Source organism: Bufo bufo, chromosome 3, assembly GCF_905171765.1.
Source record: "Bufo bufo chromosome 3, aBufBuf1.1, whole genome shotgun sequence".
NCBI lineage: Eukaryota > Metazoa > Chordata > Amphibia > Anura > Bufonidae > Bufo > Bufo bufo.
This window is the reverse complement of record NC_053391.1, coordinates 504,936,617-504,955,944: the sequence shown is the minus strand read 5'-3', so window position 1 is coordinate 504,955,944 and position 19,328 is coordinate 504,936,617. Positions and strand designations below refer to the sequence as shown.

General features: G+C 52.0%; 1 protein-coding gene across 4 annotated transcripts in view; it reads right to left on the bottom strand.

Moving 5' to 3' along the window:
- The window catches only part of RBM26 (RNA binding motif protein 26), a 103,294-nt gene extending 84,419 nt beyond the window's left edge, over positions 1-18,875 (bottom strand). For all 4 annotated transcript variants that reach the window (XR_005777685.1, XR_005777687.1, XR_005777686.1 and 1 more), the window contains exons 1-2: positions 18,566-18,875; positions 2,005-2,123 (exon numbers count right to left, since the gene is read on the bottom strand). Coding sequence is in view for 1 of the 4 variants with exons in the window: in XM_040425325.1 (XP_040281259.1) it covers positions 2,005-2,123; positions 18,566-18,624 (178 nt within the window). In the remaining 3 variants the exon portion in view is untranslated. The remainder of the gene's footprint in view (positions 1-2,004; positions 2,124-18,565) is intronic.
- Positions 18,876-19,328: the final 453 nt, after the last annotated feature.

Here is a 19,328-nt window from a genome sequence, read left to right as displayed (position 1 = left end):
GGGGAAGAAGGGAATGGCTACAGGGTGCTGGGAATATCAGAGGTCCTTTTGTGAATGCTAACCCCTGTGCCTTGTTAACCTCTGCATTACTGCCACCGGGTAGGGAGGGAGGGGGCGACCCAGGAGGGACATACTCACCTAAGTCCCGTGTACTCACCTCTCTTCATCCTCTTTACGTCCCTGTCGCCATTTTCACCCTTCCTCTGGTCCAGCAGGGTCACCCCTTCAGCCACTGGCACCGTAGTGGCAGGACGCTGGAATTAAGGGACTTCGACGGGTGACCCCTTGGCTGGCAGGATGCAGGGAGCGAGGCTGCCCTGGTCCACCTTGTCTTCTGTGGGGGAGGCAGCAGTGCGGGTGACCAGCACTGGCGCAACTCGACCCTGGGAGAACAGGGAGGCAAGGCGTCCACTGTTTTCCCATCTGAAAAAGAAGGGGAAAAAAATAAACTAAAATAAAAAATCTTCAGGAGATTCCCTGCAGAGCAGGGAGTTCTTGCCTCCTATTGACACTAGAAAAAACTGAAGCTCTCTCTCCAGGCTGGAGGGGGTATAGCTGCCAGGGGAGAAGCTAACAGCTTTATCTAGTGTAAACGCCTCCTAGAGGACATAGCTATACCCACGGTTTCCTGTGTCCCCCAATGAATATGGGCGAGAAATGGGTCCGCATCCATTCCGCAATTTTGCGGAACAGGTGCGGACCCATTCATTTTTAATGGGGCCGGAATGTGCTGTCCGCATCTGCACTTCCGGATCCACACTTCCGTTTCGCAAAAAAATAGAACATGTCCTATTCTTGTCCGCAATTGCGGACAAGAAAAGGCATTTTCTTTGATAGTGCCGGCGATGTGCGGTCCGCAAAATGTGGAACCCACATTGCCAGTGTCCATGTTTTGCGGATCCGGAAAACACATACGGACGCGTGAATGGACCCTAAAGCAGGAGAGAAACTGCCAAACCCTAAAGCAGGAGAGAAACTGCAGTTCTCTGGACAGTGGATGGATAGGAAGACCACAGAACAGGGACATTCTTGAAGAAGTTTACTGCCATCTGGTAAAGTGATGGTGTAAATCTAGGGTATGCCATCACGTTATGACTGGTGGGGTCTACTCTTGAAGATCCTCATGATCCTTGGCTGCTTTTCTATGCGCAGCTGAGCCCATTCAATCTTTACAGGAACATTCCTTCAACTAGTGTGTGGCCCCTTAGGGTGCTGCCACACACTCAGGCTTTTTGAGGCAGTTTTTGGATCATAACAGGAGAGAAAGTATTAAGACAGATACAACTTCTCCACTTTTTTCAATGCACTACTGGTTTTGGCTTCAAAAAGTGCATTAAAAAACCTGAACGTGTGGCAGCACCCCGAGGATCAAACGCCCACTAATCAGGAAGTGATAGCGCATGACAATAATACGCCTTCACCTCATATGGTGGGAGACCGTGCATGTGGGAGTGGACAAACATATGACATTTTTGTGTTTCTTATATTCATGCTCTGTGTTTCAGAGAGTTGATGGCAGAATTGTAGTCTGCTGGCCTACTGATGACCTCCTACTGGGTTATGGCTTCACATTACTTCTCTGAAGCTGGACAAGGAGAGTGGAGGATTATGAGATTGTTAGGCTCCATCTTGCCTTTGTTTAAAGAGAGTGAAAGTGAACCTGGAACCTCCTAGTTCCAGTCACCAAATGGATTGGCTGGAGGGAGGACATATCCGATTGGGCAAAGGAAATATAGAATGTGCTTGCCTACTGAAAGATTTGTGGAGGATAGTCTGTGAGTGTGGTACCTCCTGCAGTTGCACAGGTGGGAGTCCCAGCAGGTAAGGGGTCCCTTAGTAGGGTACGGCCTCAGGCTTTGTATAGCCTGGAGTAGTCTGGGGATAGCCTTCCGTATCAACCCACAGGGAAACGAGTGTAGGGTTAGCCAATGAGGCGCAAATGAAAGGTGGCGTCTGGTGCAATGTGCCGCAACAATGGGCAGTCTGTATATTGTGCGGCCTTACCTCTCTGAAGAAAAACATCCAGCTGATCTATACACAGGGCCTTCAGCTCTCCGTCACTCTTATCTTTCTTCACCAACGCAGCAACGTATTTTGCAAGGGCTGATGGATCAGCGTCACAGCTGAAATAAGAAAACAATCCAGTAAAGTTTTCAAAAGTTTCCTATTTTCTACTGACAAAAAAAAATAAGTTAAAAAAAAAGACGGCACAAAACTTCTATCACACAAACAGACAAGCACAACCAGCTTTACAAATCACATTCAGATGTTTTGGTTTTCTACATTATATACAAGCAATATACATAAAATATTACTGATATAAGATAATTAAGGGTTATTCCACTGAACTCCCACCACAGCATTCTCCTCACTGCAGGCTGAATGTCAAAGTATTAAGGGGTAACCCCATCTTAGGAATGTATTGCACATTGACAGCATACTCCATTAAATGTTTGATAAATGCAGGTCCCGGAGCAAGGAGCAGCACCTAACTGCAGAACGGGGGCTCTGAACCCATCCAGCTTCATGGGACGGCCAGCGAGAAATGTATAATCACCGGGGTCCAGATGCTAGTATACCCAGCATTCACGTGGACGGATTGGTGGTATACAGTGATGGCCAGTTCGCCCGCGAACATATGCGGGCTGCCATCTTAACTCACAAGTCCGGCGATGCACAGGTAAGTCCTTGCCTGTGCGCGAGCCGGTCTGAAACAAATGCGGTCACCAGGAGCAGACAGTTCCGAGAACAGCCCGAAGAAGGCCCCCGGCGGCTGTTCTCGGAACTGCCTGCTCCCGGTGACCGCATTTGTTTCAGACCGACTCGCGCACAGGCACAGGTAAGGACTTACCTGTGCATCGCCGGACTTGTGAGTTAAGATGGCAGCCCGCATGTGTTTGCGTGCGAACACGGCGAACTGGCCATCACTGGCGTCGGCGTGGTGTGCATTCATGGAGACTTAAAGAACTATCCCACCGCCCTGGTCTGTCTGTCAACGGTGGCCGGCAGGTGGACTCATGAGGTGGCCGTCGCCACAAAATTACAGTATGAACTACTAATTGGGAGCAGAGGTCGCAATAACGCCTGTACAAGCGTCATAGACGCCTGTTCAGGCCATTTTACTCCCTGGAAAAAGTCTAAGGCGTACCGATACGCCTTAGACTTTTCCCTGCTATTCATAAGTGTAGTGAATGCGAACGGCGCAGGCAGCGCAGCGATGCTGCTGCTGCCGGAGACAACCAATAACAAGGCTCCTTACAGTAAGGAGCTTTGTCATTGGTCAGTTTGAGCGGGCTGCCGGAGCTTAGGACACACCGCTCTGAAGAGGGAGGCGCGCGATCCTGACTGGCGGGGTAAGTGGTGATCTGAGCGCCTTGTTTTTACCCTATAGTGATGAGTCTCAAGCGCTCCTCCCTGCTGAGCGCAGTAGTGAAGACGGCCTCAATAGAAGGTCTAGGGGACAGTCTTCACTACCGCAGTCAGCAGTGAGGAAAAGTGGCTGAGCGCTTCAGACTCCTGCTTATAGAAGTCAGCGGGGGTCCCAGCGCTGGACACGCCAACAGGAGACCTCCATAACGACAGACCTGTCACCCAAAGACCTCTGTCGCCTGTCAGCTTTCTTATGAATCCATCAAGGATTCATTGCAGCATGTTCCATCAGACGCTGCTATAAGGATTTCTTCTGTAATGCAGTGCCGCATGTGGCCATTTACAGCCTCCAGGACATAGTCCCTCTGCCAAGCACATGAAGTCTTCACTGTATAACGGTATAATCCAGTATAATCCAATAACCACAGCGGTGGTGGCTTTTTTGTGGAATGAGATAGGGCAATGGGTCATGGAAGACAAACTCCCCTTTATAGCAAGATGAAGCATAACACAAAATGACAGCCTCTAGATCAGGGATAAGCAACCTCCGGCACTCCAGCTGTGCTGAAACTACAACTCCCAGTATCCTCCTTTCACTTTGGGAGTTACAAGAACAGCTGAGCAAGTGTGCATGCTGGGAGTTGTAGTTTCACAGCAGTGCTGGAGTGCCAAAGGTTGCTGCTCCCTAGATCAGTGGTTATCACTGCGTGATGACATCACCCAGGTCCATAACATGTGACTGTGGCGGTGCAAGGTATGTGCCCGGGTCTTTCGCTTGTGCCCTTGGCACCTGCATGCACCACCATCCATTGTGCCTGTGTCCTGCTCCGCCAGTGCCTCAGGTCTCTTCAGAGTCTACAAACAGCCCCAGTGGCACCGACATACCCACCTGAGAGCTCATCTACAAGAACGTAACTTGGGTGGGCAGCAATGGCCACGTAATGGATGGCAAACCCCAGTGACCAGCGGCACAGAAACAGCAGCAAAAATTAAAGGGATTGTCCCAAGATCAACACTATTTACCTCTCCATACTTGACCCAGAGAACACTAGAACGTGGTAACCAAGGTGGGACCCCCAGCGATCATGTACTTGAAGGGGACATGTCTGTTTTAGTAACGACTTGCATTTCCCATGCAATAACAAATCTGGGGAGTCAATTCTTGTGACTCTATATTGTACCATTACTCTATTATTCCTACTAGAACTTATGAACTAATTGCTAGTAGTCTGCAATAAAGGTCCAGCTGGATGTTACCAGTTGACAGCACTGATTGAATAATATCAGGCTGTGCAGGGACACCCCCATCTGGACCTTCACTGCAAACTACCAGCAAGTCATTCATAACTAATAACAGGAATAACAGAGCAATGGTGCAACATAAAGTCATAAGAATAGATCCTCCAGGATTGTTATTACATGTGGGGGTGCAAGTAGTTACCAAAACAGACAAATCAGGAGAGGTGAGGGGTCCTTTTTTAACGACAGGTGATAAATATCCATCTTAGGAAAAACCCTTTAAACCTCATAAAATCACTGCAACAGGGACCTCAGCGGTGCCGACCCCCTCAGAGCAACAGGGACCTCAGCGGTGCCGACCCCCTCAGAGCAACAGGGACCTCAGCGGTGCCGACCCCCTCAGAGCAACAGGGACCTCAGCGGTGCCGACCCCCTCAGAGCAACAGGGACCTCAGCGGTGCCGACCCCCTCAGAGCAACAGGGACCTCAGCGGTGCCGACCCCCTCAGAGCAACAGGGACCTCAGCGGTGCCGACCCCCTCAGAGCAACAGGGACCTCAGCGGTGCCGACCCCCTCAGAGCAACAGGGACCTCAGCGGTGCCGACCCCCTCAGAGCAACAGGGACCTCAGCGGTGCCGACCCCCTCAGAGCAACAGGGACCTCAGCGGTGCCGACCCCCTCAGAGCAACAGGGACCTCAGCGGTGCCGACCCCCTCAGAGCAACAGGGACCTCAGCGGTGCCGACCCCCTCAGAGCAACAGGGACCTCAGCGGTGCCGACCCCCTCAGAGCAACAGGGACCTCAGCGGTGCCGACCCCCTCAGAGCAACAGGGACCTCAGCGGTGCCGACCCCCTCAGAGCAACAGGGACCTCAGCGGTGCCGACCCCCTCAGAGCAACAGGGACCTCAGCGGTGCCGACCCCCTCAGAGCAACAGGGACCTCAGCGGTGCCGACCCCCTCAGAGCAACAGGGACCTCAGCGGTGCCGACCCCCTCAGAGCAACAGGGACCTCAGCGGTGCCGACCCCCTCAGAGCAACAGGGACCTCAGCGGTGCCGACCCCCTCAGAGCAACAGGGACCTCAGCGGTGCCGACCCCCTCAGAGCAACAGGGACCTCAGCGGTGCCGACCCCCTCAGAGCAACAGGGACCTCAGCGGTGCCGACCCCCTCAGAGCAACAGGGACCTCAGCGGTGCCGACCCCCTCAGAGCAACAGGGACCTCAGCGGTGCCGACCCCCTCAGAGCAACAGGGACCTCAGCGGTGCCGACCCCCTCAGAGCAACAGGGACCTCAGCGGTGCCGACCCCCTCAGAGCAACAGGGACCTCAGCGGTGCCGACCCCCTCAGAGCAACAGGGACCTCAGCGGTGCCGACCCCCTCAGAGCAACAGGGACCTCAGCGGTGCCGACCCCCTCAGAGCAACAGGGACCTCAGCGGTGCCGACCCCCTCAGAGCAACAGGGACCTCAGCGGTGCCGACCCCCTCAGAGCAACAGGGACCTCAGCGGTGCCGACCCCCTCAGAGCAACAGGGACCTCAGCGGTGCCGACCCCCTCAGAGCAACAGGGACCTCAGCGGTGCCGACCCCCTCAGAGCAACAGGGACCTCAGCGGTGCCGACCCCCTCAGAGCAACAGGGACCTCAGCGGTGCCGACCCCCTCAGAGCAACAGGGACCTCAGCGGTGCCGACCCCCTCAGAGCAACAGGGACCTCAGCGGTGCCGACCCCCTCAGAGCAACAGGGACCTCAGCGGTGCCGACCCCCTCAGAGCAACAGGGACCTCAGCGGTGCCGACCCCCTCAGCGCAACAGGGACCTCAGCGGTGCCGACCCCCTCAGCGCAACAGGGACCTCAGCGGTGCCGACCCCCTCAGCGCAACAGGGACCTCAGCGGTGCCGACCCCCTCAGCGCAACAGGGACCTCAGCGGTGCCGACCCCCTCAGCGCAACAGGGACCTCAGTGGTGCCGACCCCCTCAGAGCAAGTGACCTCAGTGGTGCCGACCTCCGCTAAATGTAAAATTGTCTAAATTTGCCATTTATGCATGGAAGACAGTTCTAGATACTAGTAATGGTTTTCATGCATAAATAGCAACCCCTTAATGTTATGTAGGCCTTCGTATTAACTATTTGAATTACTGTAACTTTCGTACTCCTCATCGGCGGAAAATACTCCTCAAAAATGGTAAGAGGAGTATTTTTACTGTTCCAGAAAAAATGTAGCGCGACCTCTGATTGGGAGAGACTTACCCGGTTTCCCGTCACTGTGGCCTGAGGTGAGAGTCACCAACACACATGAGACAGGAATAAGCCTAGCAGAGTGGCCCGGCGCAGGGGGGAGACCAGAACCCTGGGAACCTGAGACCGAAGAACCAGCGGTAGAGGTGACCGCCACTTCGGTGGAAGAGGAGGAGACAACCCCGCTAAGTGTGATGGTCGGAGACGTGGAGGACTTGCCGCCGGGTCCGGAGTTGGCAGACCTTAACGTCTCCGGAGATAATTTTGGCAAAGCACAGCACGAGGACCTGACTATCTCGAGCCTGGGAAAATGTGGTAGTAGTTGAGGGTGAGCCGCAACAACTGGAGGCCGAATCTATGTTCCCCCGTTTTGTGGTTCAAAAGGAGATGCTGTATCATGGTAAATAAACTACGGGGTGAGCATATTGAACAGTTGGTGGTGCCCAAGGCATATCGCAAGCTTGTGTTGGAGTTAGCCCACCAACTTGTTCTTGGGTGACACCTGGGCCAGCAGAAAACGCAGGACAGGATTCTACAGCGGTTCTACTGGTCCAGTGTGTTCAGAGAGGTGGAAGAGTATTGCAAGTCTTGCCCAACCTGCCAGATAACTAGCCCCCAGCCACATTTCCATAGTCCCCTGGTCCCTCTCCTGATTATTGAGGTTCCATTTGAGCGGATCGCTATGGATCTCATAGGCCCAGTACCGAAGTCCTATAGAGGGCATCAACACATCTTGGTAGCCCTGGACTATGCCACTTGATACCCGGAGGCGGTGCCGCTGCGACATACCTCGGCCAAACTCATAGCCAAAGAGTTAGTGGAAATGTTTTCCTGAGTGGGCCTGCCTAAAGAAATTCTGACAGACCAGGGGACCCATTTTATGTCGAAGGTCATGAGGGAACTCCGTAAACTACTACAGATCAAACTGTTGCGGACGTCCTTATATCACCAGCAAACGGATGGCCTGGTAGAAAGGTTTAATCAAACTTTGAAAAACATGTTAAAGCGGGTGGTGTCTAAAGATGGAAGGGATTGGGATCTGCTACTGCCCTATCTCATGTTCGCAGTGCGAGAGGTGCACCAGGCCTCTACGGGGTTCACGCCCTTCGAGCTGTTGTATGGCCGACATCTGCGTGGGTTGTTGGACATAGCCAAAGAGGCGTGGGAACAACAACCCACACAGCATAAAAGTGTGATTGAGTATGTCACTCAAACGCAAGAGCGGATAGAGACAGTGTTGCCGCTGGTTAGGGAACATATGGAGGCAGCTCAGCAAGCCCAGTGTAGGGTCTATAATCGCCAGGCTCGGGTTCGAAGTTTTAACCCGGGAGATCGGGTTTTGGTTCTGGTGCAGACGGTGGACAGCAAGTTCCTGGCTAGAGGGCAGAGTCCCTACGAAGTGCTCGAAAAAGTTGGGGAGGTAACCTACAAGGTACAACAGCCTGGGCGGAGAAAGCCGGAGCAGGTGTACCATGTAAACTTGCTAAAACCATGGAAAGATAGGGAGACCAGTACAGACAACAGCCCCCGGCTGGGTTTTCTGGGGGTAGAGTTTCCAGTCCCGCGGTCTGATACGAGGGAAGCACAGTAAAGATTGCTGACAACCTTTCTTCAACAGACTCAGGAGGCCAGGGATTTAGTCAGCAGGAACACGGATATGTTTTTGGACCTCCCTGGACGCACTTTATCATCCGACATGACATTGTCACTGAGCCTCAGGCCAGAATCCGGATGAAACCATACCGGGTACTGGAGTCGCAGCGACAAGCCATCTTGGAAGAAGTGCAGCTGATGTTACTGCTAGGTGTCATCGAGGAGTCAAAAAGTGAATGGGCCAGTCAGATACTCTTAATACCCAAGCCGGACGGGACTTTACGATTCTGTAACAACTTCCGCAAACCTAATGAGGTTTCAAAGTTTGACGCATATCCCATGCCCCAAGTGGATGAGCTTATTGAGAAGTTAGGCCAAGCCCGGTATTTTTCTGTGTTGGACTTCACCAAAGGGTACTGGCAGGTACCCTTGATGGAGGCTGCCAAGGAAAAAAAATGGCTTTCATCACACCAGAGGGGCTGTATCAGTACAAGGTATTACCCTTTGGTCTACATGGCGCTCCCGCCACGTTTCAAAGGCTAATGGACATTGTACTCTGTCCACATTGACGGTACGCTTCGGCATAACTGGACGATATAGTTATCCACAGCACCGACTGGGAAAGTCACCTACCTAAAGTACAGGCTGTAGTGGACTCCCTTAAGAAGGCTGGCTTGACCGCTAACCCAAAAAAGTGCGCAATAGGGTTAGAAGAGACCAAGTACCTTGGGTATGCAATTGGACGCAGAGTTATCAAATCTCAGGCGAACAAAATTGAGGCAATTCGGCATTGGCCCCGACCCGTCACTACTCGGCAAGTAAAGTCGTTCCTGGGAATGGTGGGATACTATATGAGGTTTGTCCCCCACTTTGCTACAAATGCCCGCACCATTGACAGGCCTTTTGAAGGGTCGCAAGTCAGTGACGGTCCACTAGAATGAGCAGGCAGAAAAGGCTTTCTCTTCTTTGAAGTCGGCCCTGTGTGGGTCCCCGGTTTTGGTGACGCCCGACTTCAGAAGGGAGTTTATAGTATAGACCGATGCCTCCGAGGTGGGTCTCGGTGCTGTACTCTCTCAGGAGGTCAACGGGGAGGAGCATCCCGTTGTCTTCCTCAGCCGGAAGCTTACCCGAGCCGAGACCAGGTATAGTATAAGTGGAGAGAGAGTGACTGGCTATCAAGTGGGCACTCGAGTCTCACCGTTATTATTTGTTGGGGAGAAAGCTTTGTCAGACCAAGGACAGAAATGCCCGGGTCACCCGGTGGTTTCTGTCTTTGCAAAATTTCTAATTTTCGGTGGAACACAGGGCAGGCCGGTTACCAGGAAACGTCGATGCCTTGTCCTGGGTACACTGTTTAATGTGTGTCCACCCTCTCAGGGTTGAACAAAAGGGGAGGGAGGTATGTAGGAAGGAACAAGGGGCCATCATTGATGGTCGGAATGTGTCACCGAGGTTCTAGGCCTCGGTGAGGTAAGAGAAGTTTTTTTTCCTGAAGTGTCATTATTGCTTTGCAGTCTGACACTTCAGCTGTTTGCTATAAAGCCGACCCGGGACGGCTCTTACTGGGAGTAGCCAAAGTGCTGGGTGGGTGGCTACTCCCCACGTTCCAGGCTGGGTCTTGGGAGGCTTATAAAAAGCAGTCACCATAAATCAGGTGGTGTGTATTATCCTCCATCTCACAGTGAAGTCTCTGTAGTTTGGAATCTGTAGATGTGTGCCGTGCAAAAGGGCTGAGTGCCGCATGCTGGAAAACAGGCCCCTAAAGCCTGCTGAGGACCGCTGATGAAAAACTGCTAACAAGGTGAATGTTTGTGTTCTGTGGACTTTCCATGGTGTGAACAAACACCAAGACTACGAACTGTTATTTTGTTTTGCTTCTGTGTAAATAAACACTGAACTATTTACGTTAGAGACTTTGTGATTGCCTCTATACTGCGTCCGCTACCAGAGCGAATCCCCACAATGCCCATACAAAGCGCTGTATGGGAGCGCAGACTGCAAAAGGAACCTATTTCACCAAGTAAAAAAAATATATATAAATAAAATAAAAAAATGGAAGTACAAATGCTTTTTAGCACTTTTATAATTAGTTTTAATAAACTTTAGGTACACTTTAAATGGCAGTGACAGGGTTAAAATAATAACACAAGCTATACTTCCCAGTTCCCTCTGATCCATGCCACCAGTGCAGCCATGACGTGCTGTATATTGTAGTTACAGAGCAGGGGCACCGAGTGCTGAGGCGAATAAGTGCACAAGTCCCAAAGGCTCTGCTGACTCCATAACTGCAGAGTCCATGCCTCCGCCGCCATTAACATCAGCACAAAATGAGCTTCATGAGATGGGTTTCCATGGCCGAGCACAATGGCAGGTGTCAGATGGAGGGGTGTAAAGCACGCCGCCCCTGGGGCGATGAACCATGCTCTCTATCTGGCAGTCTGATGGATGAGTCTGGCAAAGTGTAATGTCTGGTGGAGGAGGAAAATGAGGGCATTCACACAAACATATCTGTTTTGTGGTCTGCTAATTGCGGATCCGCAAAATATGGATACCAGCCATGTGTGTCCTATTCAGTACTGCAATAAGAATAGGACATGCTCTATTTTGTGATTGTGTGTGGATCAGATGCAGACTGAAAATATGGTTGTGTGATCGCCGCCTGGAGGCTCATGCACATGGCTGTAGCATATGGTGTGCTGTCCGCATCTTTTGTGGCCCCATTGAAGTAAATGGGTCCACATCCGACCTGTAATGCGGATCAGATACGGTCCTAAACTACGCTAGTGTGCATGAGCCCTAATGCTGTGGGGCTTGGCCTAGGTCCCTTGGGGGCCCTTTCACACTTGCGTTCTTTTCTTCCGGCATAGAGTTCCGTCGTCGGGGCTCTATGCCGGAAGAATCCTGATCAGTTTTATCCTAATGCATTCTGAATGGAGAGAAATCCGTTCAGGATGCATCAGGATGTCTTCAGTTCCGGAACGGAACGTTTTTTGGCCGGAGAAAATACCGCAGCATGCTGCGCTTTTTGCTCCGGCCAAAAATCCTGAAGACTTAACGCAAGGCCGGATCCGGAATTAATGCCCATTGAAAGGCATTGATCCGGATCCGGCCTTAAGCTAAACGTCGTTTCGGCGCATTGCCGGACCCGACATTTAGCTTTTTCAGAGTGGTTACCATGGCTGCCAAGACGCTAAAGTCCTGGCAGCCAAGATAAAGTGTAGTGGGGAGCGGTATACTTACCGTCCGTGCGGCTCCCCGGGCGCTCCAGAGTGATGTCAGGGCGCCCCAAGCACATGGATCATGTGATCACATTGGACACGTCATCCATGCGCATGTGACGCTCTGACGTCATTCTGGAGCGCCCCGGGAGCCGCACGGACTGTAAGTATACCGCTCCCCCGCTCCTACTATGGCAACCAGGACTTTAATAGCGTCCTGGGTGCCATAGTAACACTGAACGCATTTTGAAGACGGCTCAGTCTTCAAATGCTTTCAGTACACTTGCGTTTTTCCGGATCCGGCGGGCACCTCCGGCAACGGAAGTGCACGCCGGATCCCAACAACGCAAGTGTGAAAGAGGCCTTACCTGATAAGAAATGCTGCAGATTTGCCGCTGAGTAATTTCGTGCAGCAAATCCACAGCGCCGAACAGTCCTAGGAAAGTGAATGAGTTTTTAGCAATTTTCATCCACTTGCTGCAATAAAAAAAAATAATGTGCAGTGGAAATTGGCTACGGCACAGGTTTAAATCTGCAGCACGTCAATTTATGTTGAGGGTTTTCATTGTGGATTTCACAAAGCAGAGAGGAAAAATCGGCATTAGATCAGCAGCATTTCTGTTCCTAAATCCTGAACACAAAGCGCAGCATCCGGTGCATTTCCTTCTGCTGCAGATTTCCAATAGAAATGCAACATTTCAGCCACGCGTGGACATACGCCAATGCTTCAGCACACCGACACATTTTGGACAATTGTGTGCTTCCACCTGGGTGGGAACAGTTGGAGGAAGGCACTTTCCTGTTCCCGCACGGTCCATAGCGGCATGGCCGGGTGAGCTTGGTGCCCTGCCGACAGCCCTGAACTAGAAATTGTGAGCCAGGCCCTCTCATCACAAATGCTCTTCTGGGTGAACTGGCACATCTTCCCACAGACACGCAAAATCTTGGAGAAAGCTGGTGGAAGTAACTGCGCATCAATGTCTATGGGTTTAGAATGGGGGAAAGCTCCTGTAGTGTCCACATAGTGTATGTCCCTCCTCTGGTCTCAGGACCCCAGTTTGTCCATTCACACAGTAATTTTATTACTAATTTCCACGGCATCCCCCTTCATGACGGCACCAAAATGGAGGTTGCTCCCCTTGTCGCTCTAGGGACAGGAAACAGAAAGGGTTAAAAGGGCCCCTCCCCTCACACACCCCCCACAGGACGAGAGGATGCACGGATGAAAGGGGCCGGTCGATCGGGTCCTCCTGTGGTCTCTTTCCTCCTGGCGCTAACCCCCCCAGACCAGTACTCTCACTGTTTGGGAGTCCCCTGTCCCCGAACCAGTTCTGCGAGCCCTTTGCTTATGCAGCCGTGTCCCGCGTTGTTTTCAGGCGGTGTCACGTGGCCGCAGGGCTTAAGGCTCTGTTTGCGGCTTGCTGCAGCAGCCGGCCTGAATGAAGCTAATTGCCAGGCAGGTGGGTGCAATTACAGCGGAGGGCGGTGCTGTGATAGAGGGAAGGAGATAGGAGGCAGCCCAGGTTTTGTTCTATGTGCTGTATTCCCTTACCTAACTCATATAAGCGCCCTATCTGTAACACCTGTATAGGGACTGTAGTTAGGGAGGAACGGTCAGCTATGATGCAGGACATTAGGTCCATGATTAGGGAAGAGATTTGCTCTTCTATGGCCGAAAAACATCCCCTTGCTGAACCGTGCCCTAGCGCTGCTCCCGCTAAGCGCCCTAGAATCTCCGCTGAATCCTCCTCCGATGCTGATGACACCCCTATGGCTGTCGATGGTTCCTCAGGCATAGTATGTGAGGAAGGGGAAAGGGAGGACTCTTTTGTCCGCCGTCCGTAATACCATGAACATTTAAGAGGAGGTACAACCTCACTCAATTCAGGACCAGATGTTTGAGAGCTAGGAAGCGTAAAGTTTTTCCTGTAGACCCAAATCTGAAGGAACTCATCATGGATGAGTGGGCGGACATTAATAGAAGGTCCTTGGTCCCAAGAGAATTCAGGAATAGACTTCCATTCAGTCCTGAAGATGCAAAAATCTGGGATGAAATCCCTAAAATAGATGTACAGGTCACTAAAGTAGGCAAACGTACATCCATTCCCTTTGAGGATGCCTCCCAACTTAAGGACCCCATGGACCGTAGGTCGAACGGGTTACTTAAGAAACTATGGGAGAACGGGGCCATTTCCATTAAAGGGAACCTGTCACCGGGATTTAATGTATAGAGCTGAGGACATGGGTTGCTAGATGGCCGCTAGCACATCTGCAAAATTGTGTAAAAAGAAGACGTTTTGATCCATATGCAAATTACCCTGAGATGTGTCCTGTATGCGAGACAAGCCAGCGTAAAAGGAACCCAGCACCGCCCCGCATCTTCAGAATCTACTCCTTGCTCCCCGGCGCCAGAAAGCCAGAGCGCTGTAATCTTGCGATGAGCGAGCTAGCGCATGCGCAGTGTCGTCACAGTGTTCCTTCCCTGTGCTGGCAACAGCCTCAGGGAAGGAACTGCCCATGCGCTAGCTCGCGCATCGCGAGATTACGGCGCTCTGTCTTTCTGACGTCGGGGAGCAAGGAGGAGATTCTGAGGACGCGGGGCAGTGCTGGGCTCCTTCACGCTGGACCTATCTCAGGGTAATTTGCATATGGATCAAAACGTTTTTTTTTACACAATAAAAGCACACAGAGCTATGGGGACTGGGTATTGCAGATGTGCTATTGGCCATCTAGCAACCCATTTCCTCAGCTCTATACATCAAATCCCGGTGACAGGTTCCCTTTAAAACTAATGTGGCAGCCACTTCTGTTGCAAGATCAATGAGTTGAGGACCATCTTAGGAAGGGTACTCCTAGGGATAAGATTTTAGAGTCCTTTCCCCTCCTTAAAATGGCCACAGGTTTTCTGGCTGATGCCTCCGCAGAATCTGTGAGGTTTGCCGCCAGATCCTCATCCTTGTCTAACTCTGTCCGCCGTGCACTCTGGCTTTAGCCTTGGTTGGGGGACACCTTATCAAAAAATAGACTTTGCTCAATTCCCTTTAAGGGGTCCCTGGTGTTCGGGCCAGAGTTGGACAAGATTTTGGAAGATGCCGCAAAAGAAAGGGCTTCCAGTTGAGAGAGCTCCTAGGGAAACCCAGTCCTTTCGCGGCAACAAACGTCCTTCCAGAAATTCTGCTGAAAAAGGAAAAGCAGGGCACTGGAGTTACCCAAAAGGGGTAAAGGGAAAAATTTTATCCTCAACTCGAACTTTAGTTCTGACCCCGCCCCTGAAAAAACAAATGACAGCGATCAGGTTGGGGGAAGACTCCTCAAATTTGGGGTCCAATGGGCCAGTGTGACCTCAAACCCTTGGGCTCTGCAAGTAGTACGACAAGGGTTAAAAATAGAGTTTTTAAGTCTTTCCCCCATCAATTTTCAGGTCACAACCTTCTCCTCCCCGGCAGAGTCAGCCCAGTTAGAGAAGGCCAATCTTCTCTCCCACTGGGACCGAAGTCAATCGTCCCTAGACAAAAAGATTCCAATTTCCTCAGTCACCAAAAGATACCTGAATTGGTGGCAGGACAAGAGAAATCTCTCTGTAGGAATCTTCTGGTCCCATTCTCCTGTAGTGACAGTAACTACAGATGCAAGCAGGACAGGTTGGGGAGCAGTGTCCCAATGGGGCTCAGTTCAGGGTGTCTGGATATCAGAGATAGGTCGGAGGTCCTCCAATTACAAGGAACTCAGGGCTGATTGGGAAGCACTAAGGTCCCTTCAGCAGTCTCCTTCATAAGGCATCAGGGTGGGAAGCGTCACCCTCATCTTCAGAATCTCTCCAAGGAGATATTTTACTGGGCAGAAAAGACAGTCCTTTCCATCACTGCTGTACACCTGAGAGGAGTGGACAATGTCCAGACAGATTTCTTGAGCGGAAGGAGAGTAGACCCAGGGGAGTGGGAGCTTCACAGGGCTGCGTTCGAGATGATAGCCCAGAACTGGGGTGATCCTCAGGTGGACCTGTTCGCTACCAGCGAAAACAGAAAGGTCCCCTTGTTCTTTTCCCTGAACAGGTGAGTTTTCCCCCACAGGTCTGGATGCCCTAGGGCAGGACTGGCATTGGAACCTGGCTTATGCCGTTACCCCATTTCCCCAGTATCCCAGTCATAGAGGTCGGGTTCCGGCTATTTGATTCCGGCACCCGCCTCCTGTATATGTATTAACAGGTCAGTTATCTTCATTGGTGGCGCAGTGCGCCCCCCCCCCCCCCCCCCCTTCCCAGTATAATAAACATTGGTGGCGCAGTGGGAAGTGCAAATGAGGGTTAAAAAAATAATAATAAATTAACTCACCTCCTCCAATTGATCGCGTAGCTGCCGGTCTCCTGTTCTTTCTTCAGGACCTGTGGTGACGTCACTGAGCTCATCACATGTACCATGTGATGAGCTCAGTGATGTCACCACAGGTCCTTTGACAGGTCCTGAAGAAAGAACAGGAGACCAGCTGCTACTCTATCAATTGGAGGAGGTGAGTTAATAATTTTTTATATTTTTTAACCCTCATTGTCACTGCCCACTGCGCCACCAATGTTTATTATACTGGGGTGTTGGGGGGGGGCACCCATCACGCCCTAGAAGGCTGGGGGCACAGGCGGCACCCATCACGCCCTAGAAGGCTGGGGGCACAGGCAGCACCCATCACGCCCTAGAAGGCTGGGGGCACAGGCAGCACCCATCACGCCCTAGAAAGCTGGGGGCACACGTGACATCCATCACACAATTAAAGGGTTTCCGTCACCAGATTTAACCCTATTAAGCTAGCTGACATTAGCGATGTGCTAATGTCAGCTAAACCTAACTAGCCTATTCCTACTTTTATCTATGCCACCGTTACGCCAGACATTTTACTTTTATAATATGCTAATTAGCCTCTAGGAGCAGGAGGGGTGTTGTTCCTGCTCCTAGAGGCTCTGTTCTCCCACCTTTGTCGCCTCCCTCCAAGTCCTGATTGACAGGGCCAAGCAGCGCTCGCATCCGTCTGCCAGCCCTGTGCTCTGGTGAAATCTTGCGCCGTTCAGAATTTGGTGCAGGCGCGGTGAGTGAAAGACTCTCGAAGGCTGCCAGCTTCCACACCGCGGCTGCGCCGAATACTCAACGGCATAAGATTTCACCAGAGCACAGGGCTGGCAGACAGACAGGTTTAGCTGACATTAGCACATCGCTAATGTCAGCTAGCTTAATAGGGTTAAATCTAGTGACAGAATCCCTTTAAGGATCGCTGTGTAGCACTGCGTCAACTGAACAGAATCACAAAATAATCCAGTAGTGTTAGATTTTTTTTTGTTGCTATTCTTGGGTTGTGGTAATTAGCGAGTCGTCTGCAACCCCATTCAGTTTAATGGTGGCACTGCCCAGCCTAAGACTGCAGTCCACAATGCACAGGCACTGACCGCTTGCCCGCCATCTTCGGACACACTAACTTGGATGAGGTCCAAAATCTGCGCTATTTTGCGGTTTGGAGGCACAGACAGAAAACCCACAGAAGCACTCCATAGTGCTTCCGATCCATGCCGCTATTCCCCACCATATGTTCCAGATTGCAGACCCATTCAAGTGCAACAGTTGGAGTGATGCAGGTTGGACATCCCTGCATTAACCCATTACATGCACACACCTCACAGGAGCACTCAGCTCTACAGTGAGGAGAGCAGGCAGCTCAGGCTCTTGGGGGGAGGTCACATGATGCATTAACCCATTACATACACACACCTCACAGGAGCACTCAGCTCTATAGTGAGGAGAGCAGGCAGCTCAGGCTCTTTTGGAGGGGGTCACATGATGCATTAACCCATTACATGCGCACACCTCACAGGAGCACTCAGCTCTACAGTGAGGAGAGCAGGCAGCTCAGGCTCTTGGGGGGAGGTCACATGATGCATTAACCCATTACATGCACACCTCACACAGGAGCACTCAGCTCTACAGGGAGGAGAGCAGGCAGCTCAGGCTCTTGGGGGGAGGTCACATGATGCATTAACCCATTACATACACACACCTCACAGGAGCACTCAGCTCTATAGTGAGAGCAGGCAGCTCAGGCTCTTTTTGGGGGGGGGGGGGTCACATGATGCATTAACCCATTACATGCGCACACCTCACAGGAGCACTCAGCTCTACAGTGAGGAGAGCAGGCAGCTCAGGCTCTTGGGGGGAGGTCACATGATGCATTAACCCATTACATGCACACCTCACACAGGAGCACTCAGCTCTACAGGGAGGAGAGCAGGCAGCTCAGGCTCTTGGGGGGAGGTCACATGATGCATTAACCCATTACATACACACACCTCACAGGAGCACTCAGCTCTATAGTGAGGAGAGCAGGCAGCTCAGGCTCTTTTTGGGGGGGGTCACATGATGCATTAACCCATTACATGCGCACACCTCACAGGAGCACTCAGCTCTACAGTGAGGAGAGCAGGCAGCTCAGGCTCTTCGTGGGAGGTCACATGATGCATTAACCCATTACATGCGCACACCTCACACAGGAGCACTCGGCTCTACAGTGAGGAGAGCAGGCAGCTCAGGCTCTTCGTGGGAGGTCACATGATGCATTAACCCATTACATGCGCACACCTCACACAGGAGCACTCGGCTCTACAGTGAGGAGAGCAGGCAGCTCAGGCTCTTCGTGGGAGGTCACATGATGCATTAACCCATTACATGCACACACCTCACAGGAGCACTCGGCTCTACAGGGAGGAGAGCAGGCAGCTCAGGCTCTTGGGGGGAGGTCACATGATGCATTAACCCATTACATGCGCACACCTCACACAGGAGCACTCGGCTCTACAGTGAGGAGAGCAGGCAGCTCAGGCTCTTGGGGGGAGGTCACATGATGCATTAACCCATTACATGCACACACGAGCACTTACATGGGCTCCAAGGTCTTAGACAGCCAGTGCTTTAAGGCCTCGACGTCCTCTATGATCATGTTTGTGCCTCTCTCCCGGGGCCGGAGAGGAGCTGGAGCGGTAACGCAGAAGTCAGGCCTGCGGGTGTCGCGTCAGGCTCAGGGCAGCACTTCGTGTCACCGCGCAGACAGGTCGCCTCCCCTGTGGTCCCAGCGGTGAATAAAACTCTACCCGGCCCGGTAACGTTACCAATGGTAAAACACAACTCCTCCAATGCAAGGATGAAGCCAGCGGTGTAAGATGGCCGCCACCAGAGCTCGCGACACCAGGATTCTACGTCATCGCGTGGAGAACACGCACGGGAGAAGCGCGCGCATGCGCTGTGGAGGAGAGGCGCCGTCATTGTGCAGTGGGATGCCCTCAGTGGGAGAGTACTATTACATAGTCATCCTGGGGTGGAAAATCACTTCTGCACATTCAAACAAAAAAGAAGGGAAGCGCAGGATCCGCCATGTGACTGACACCAATGGCGCCGACAGACCTCTTCAAAGGCATCTGTTGGGTTTAAAGGGGGTCCTCACTATCTGAGTGGTGGGGGACACCCAGAAAACTCCATTCTGCTGGACCAAGTACCACAGCACGCAGCGGGATTTAGTCCTGCTCTGCTGCTGGAGCCTTGGGGTGTTGGTGCCCATCTTATGCCATATATGTGTCTTCTGTTTGTACAAGGTAACAGAACCAGCAAAAGTGCTGCAGGTGTCACATCGAGCTAAAGGCCCCTTTC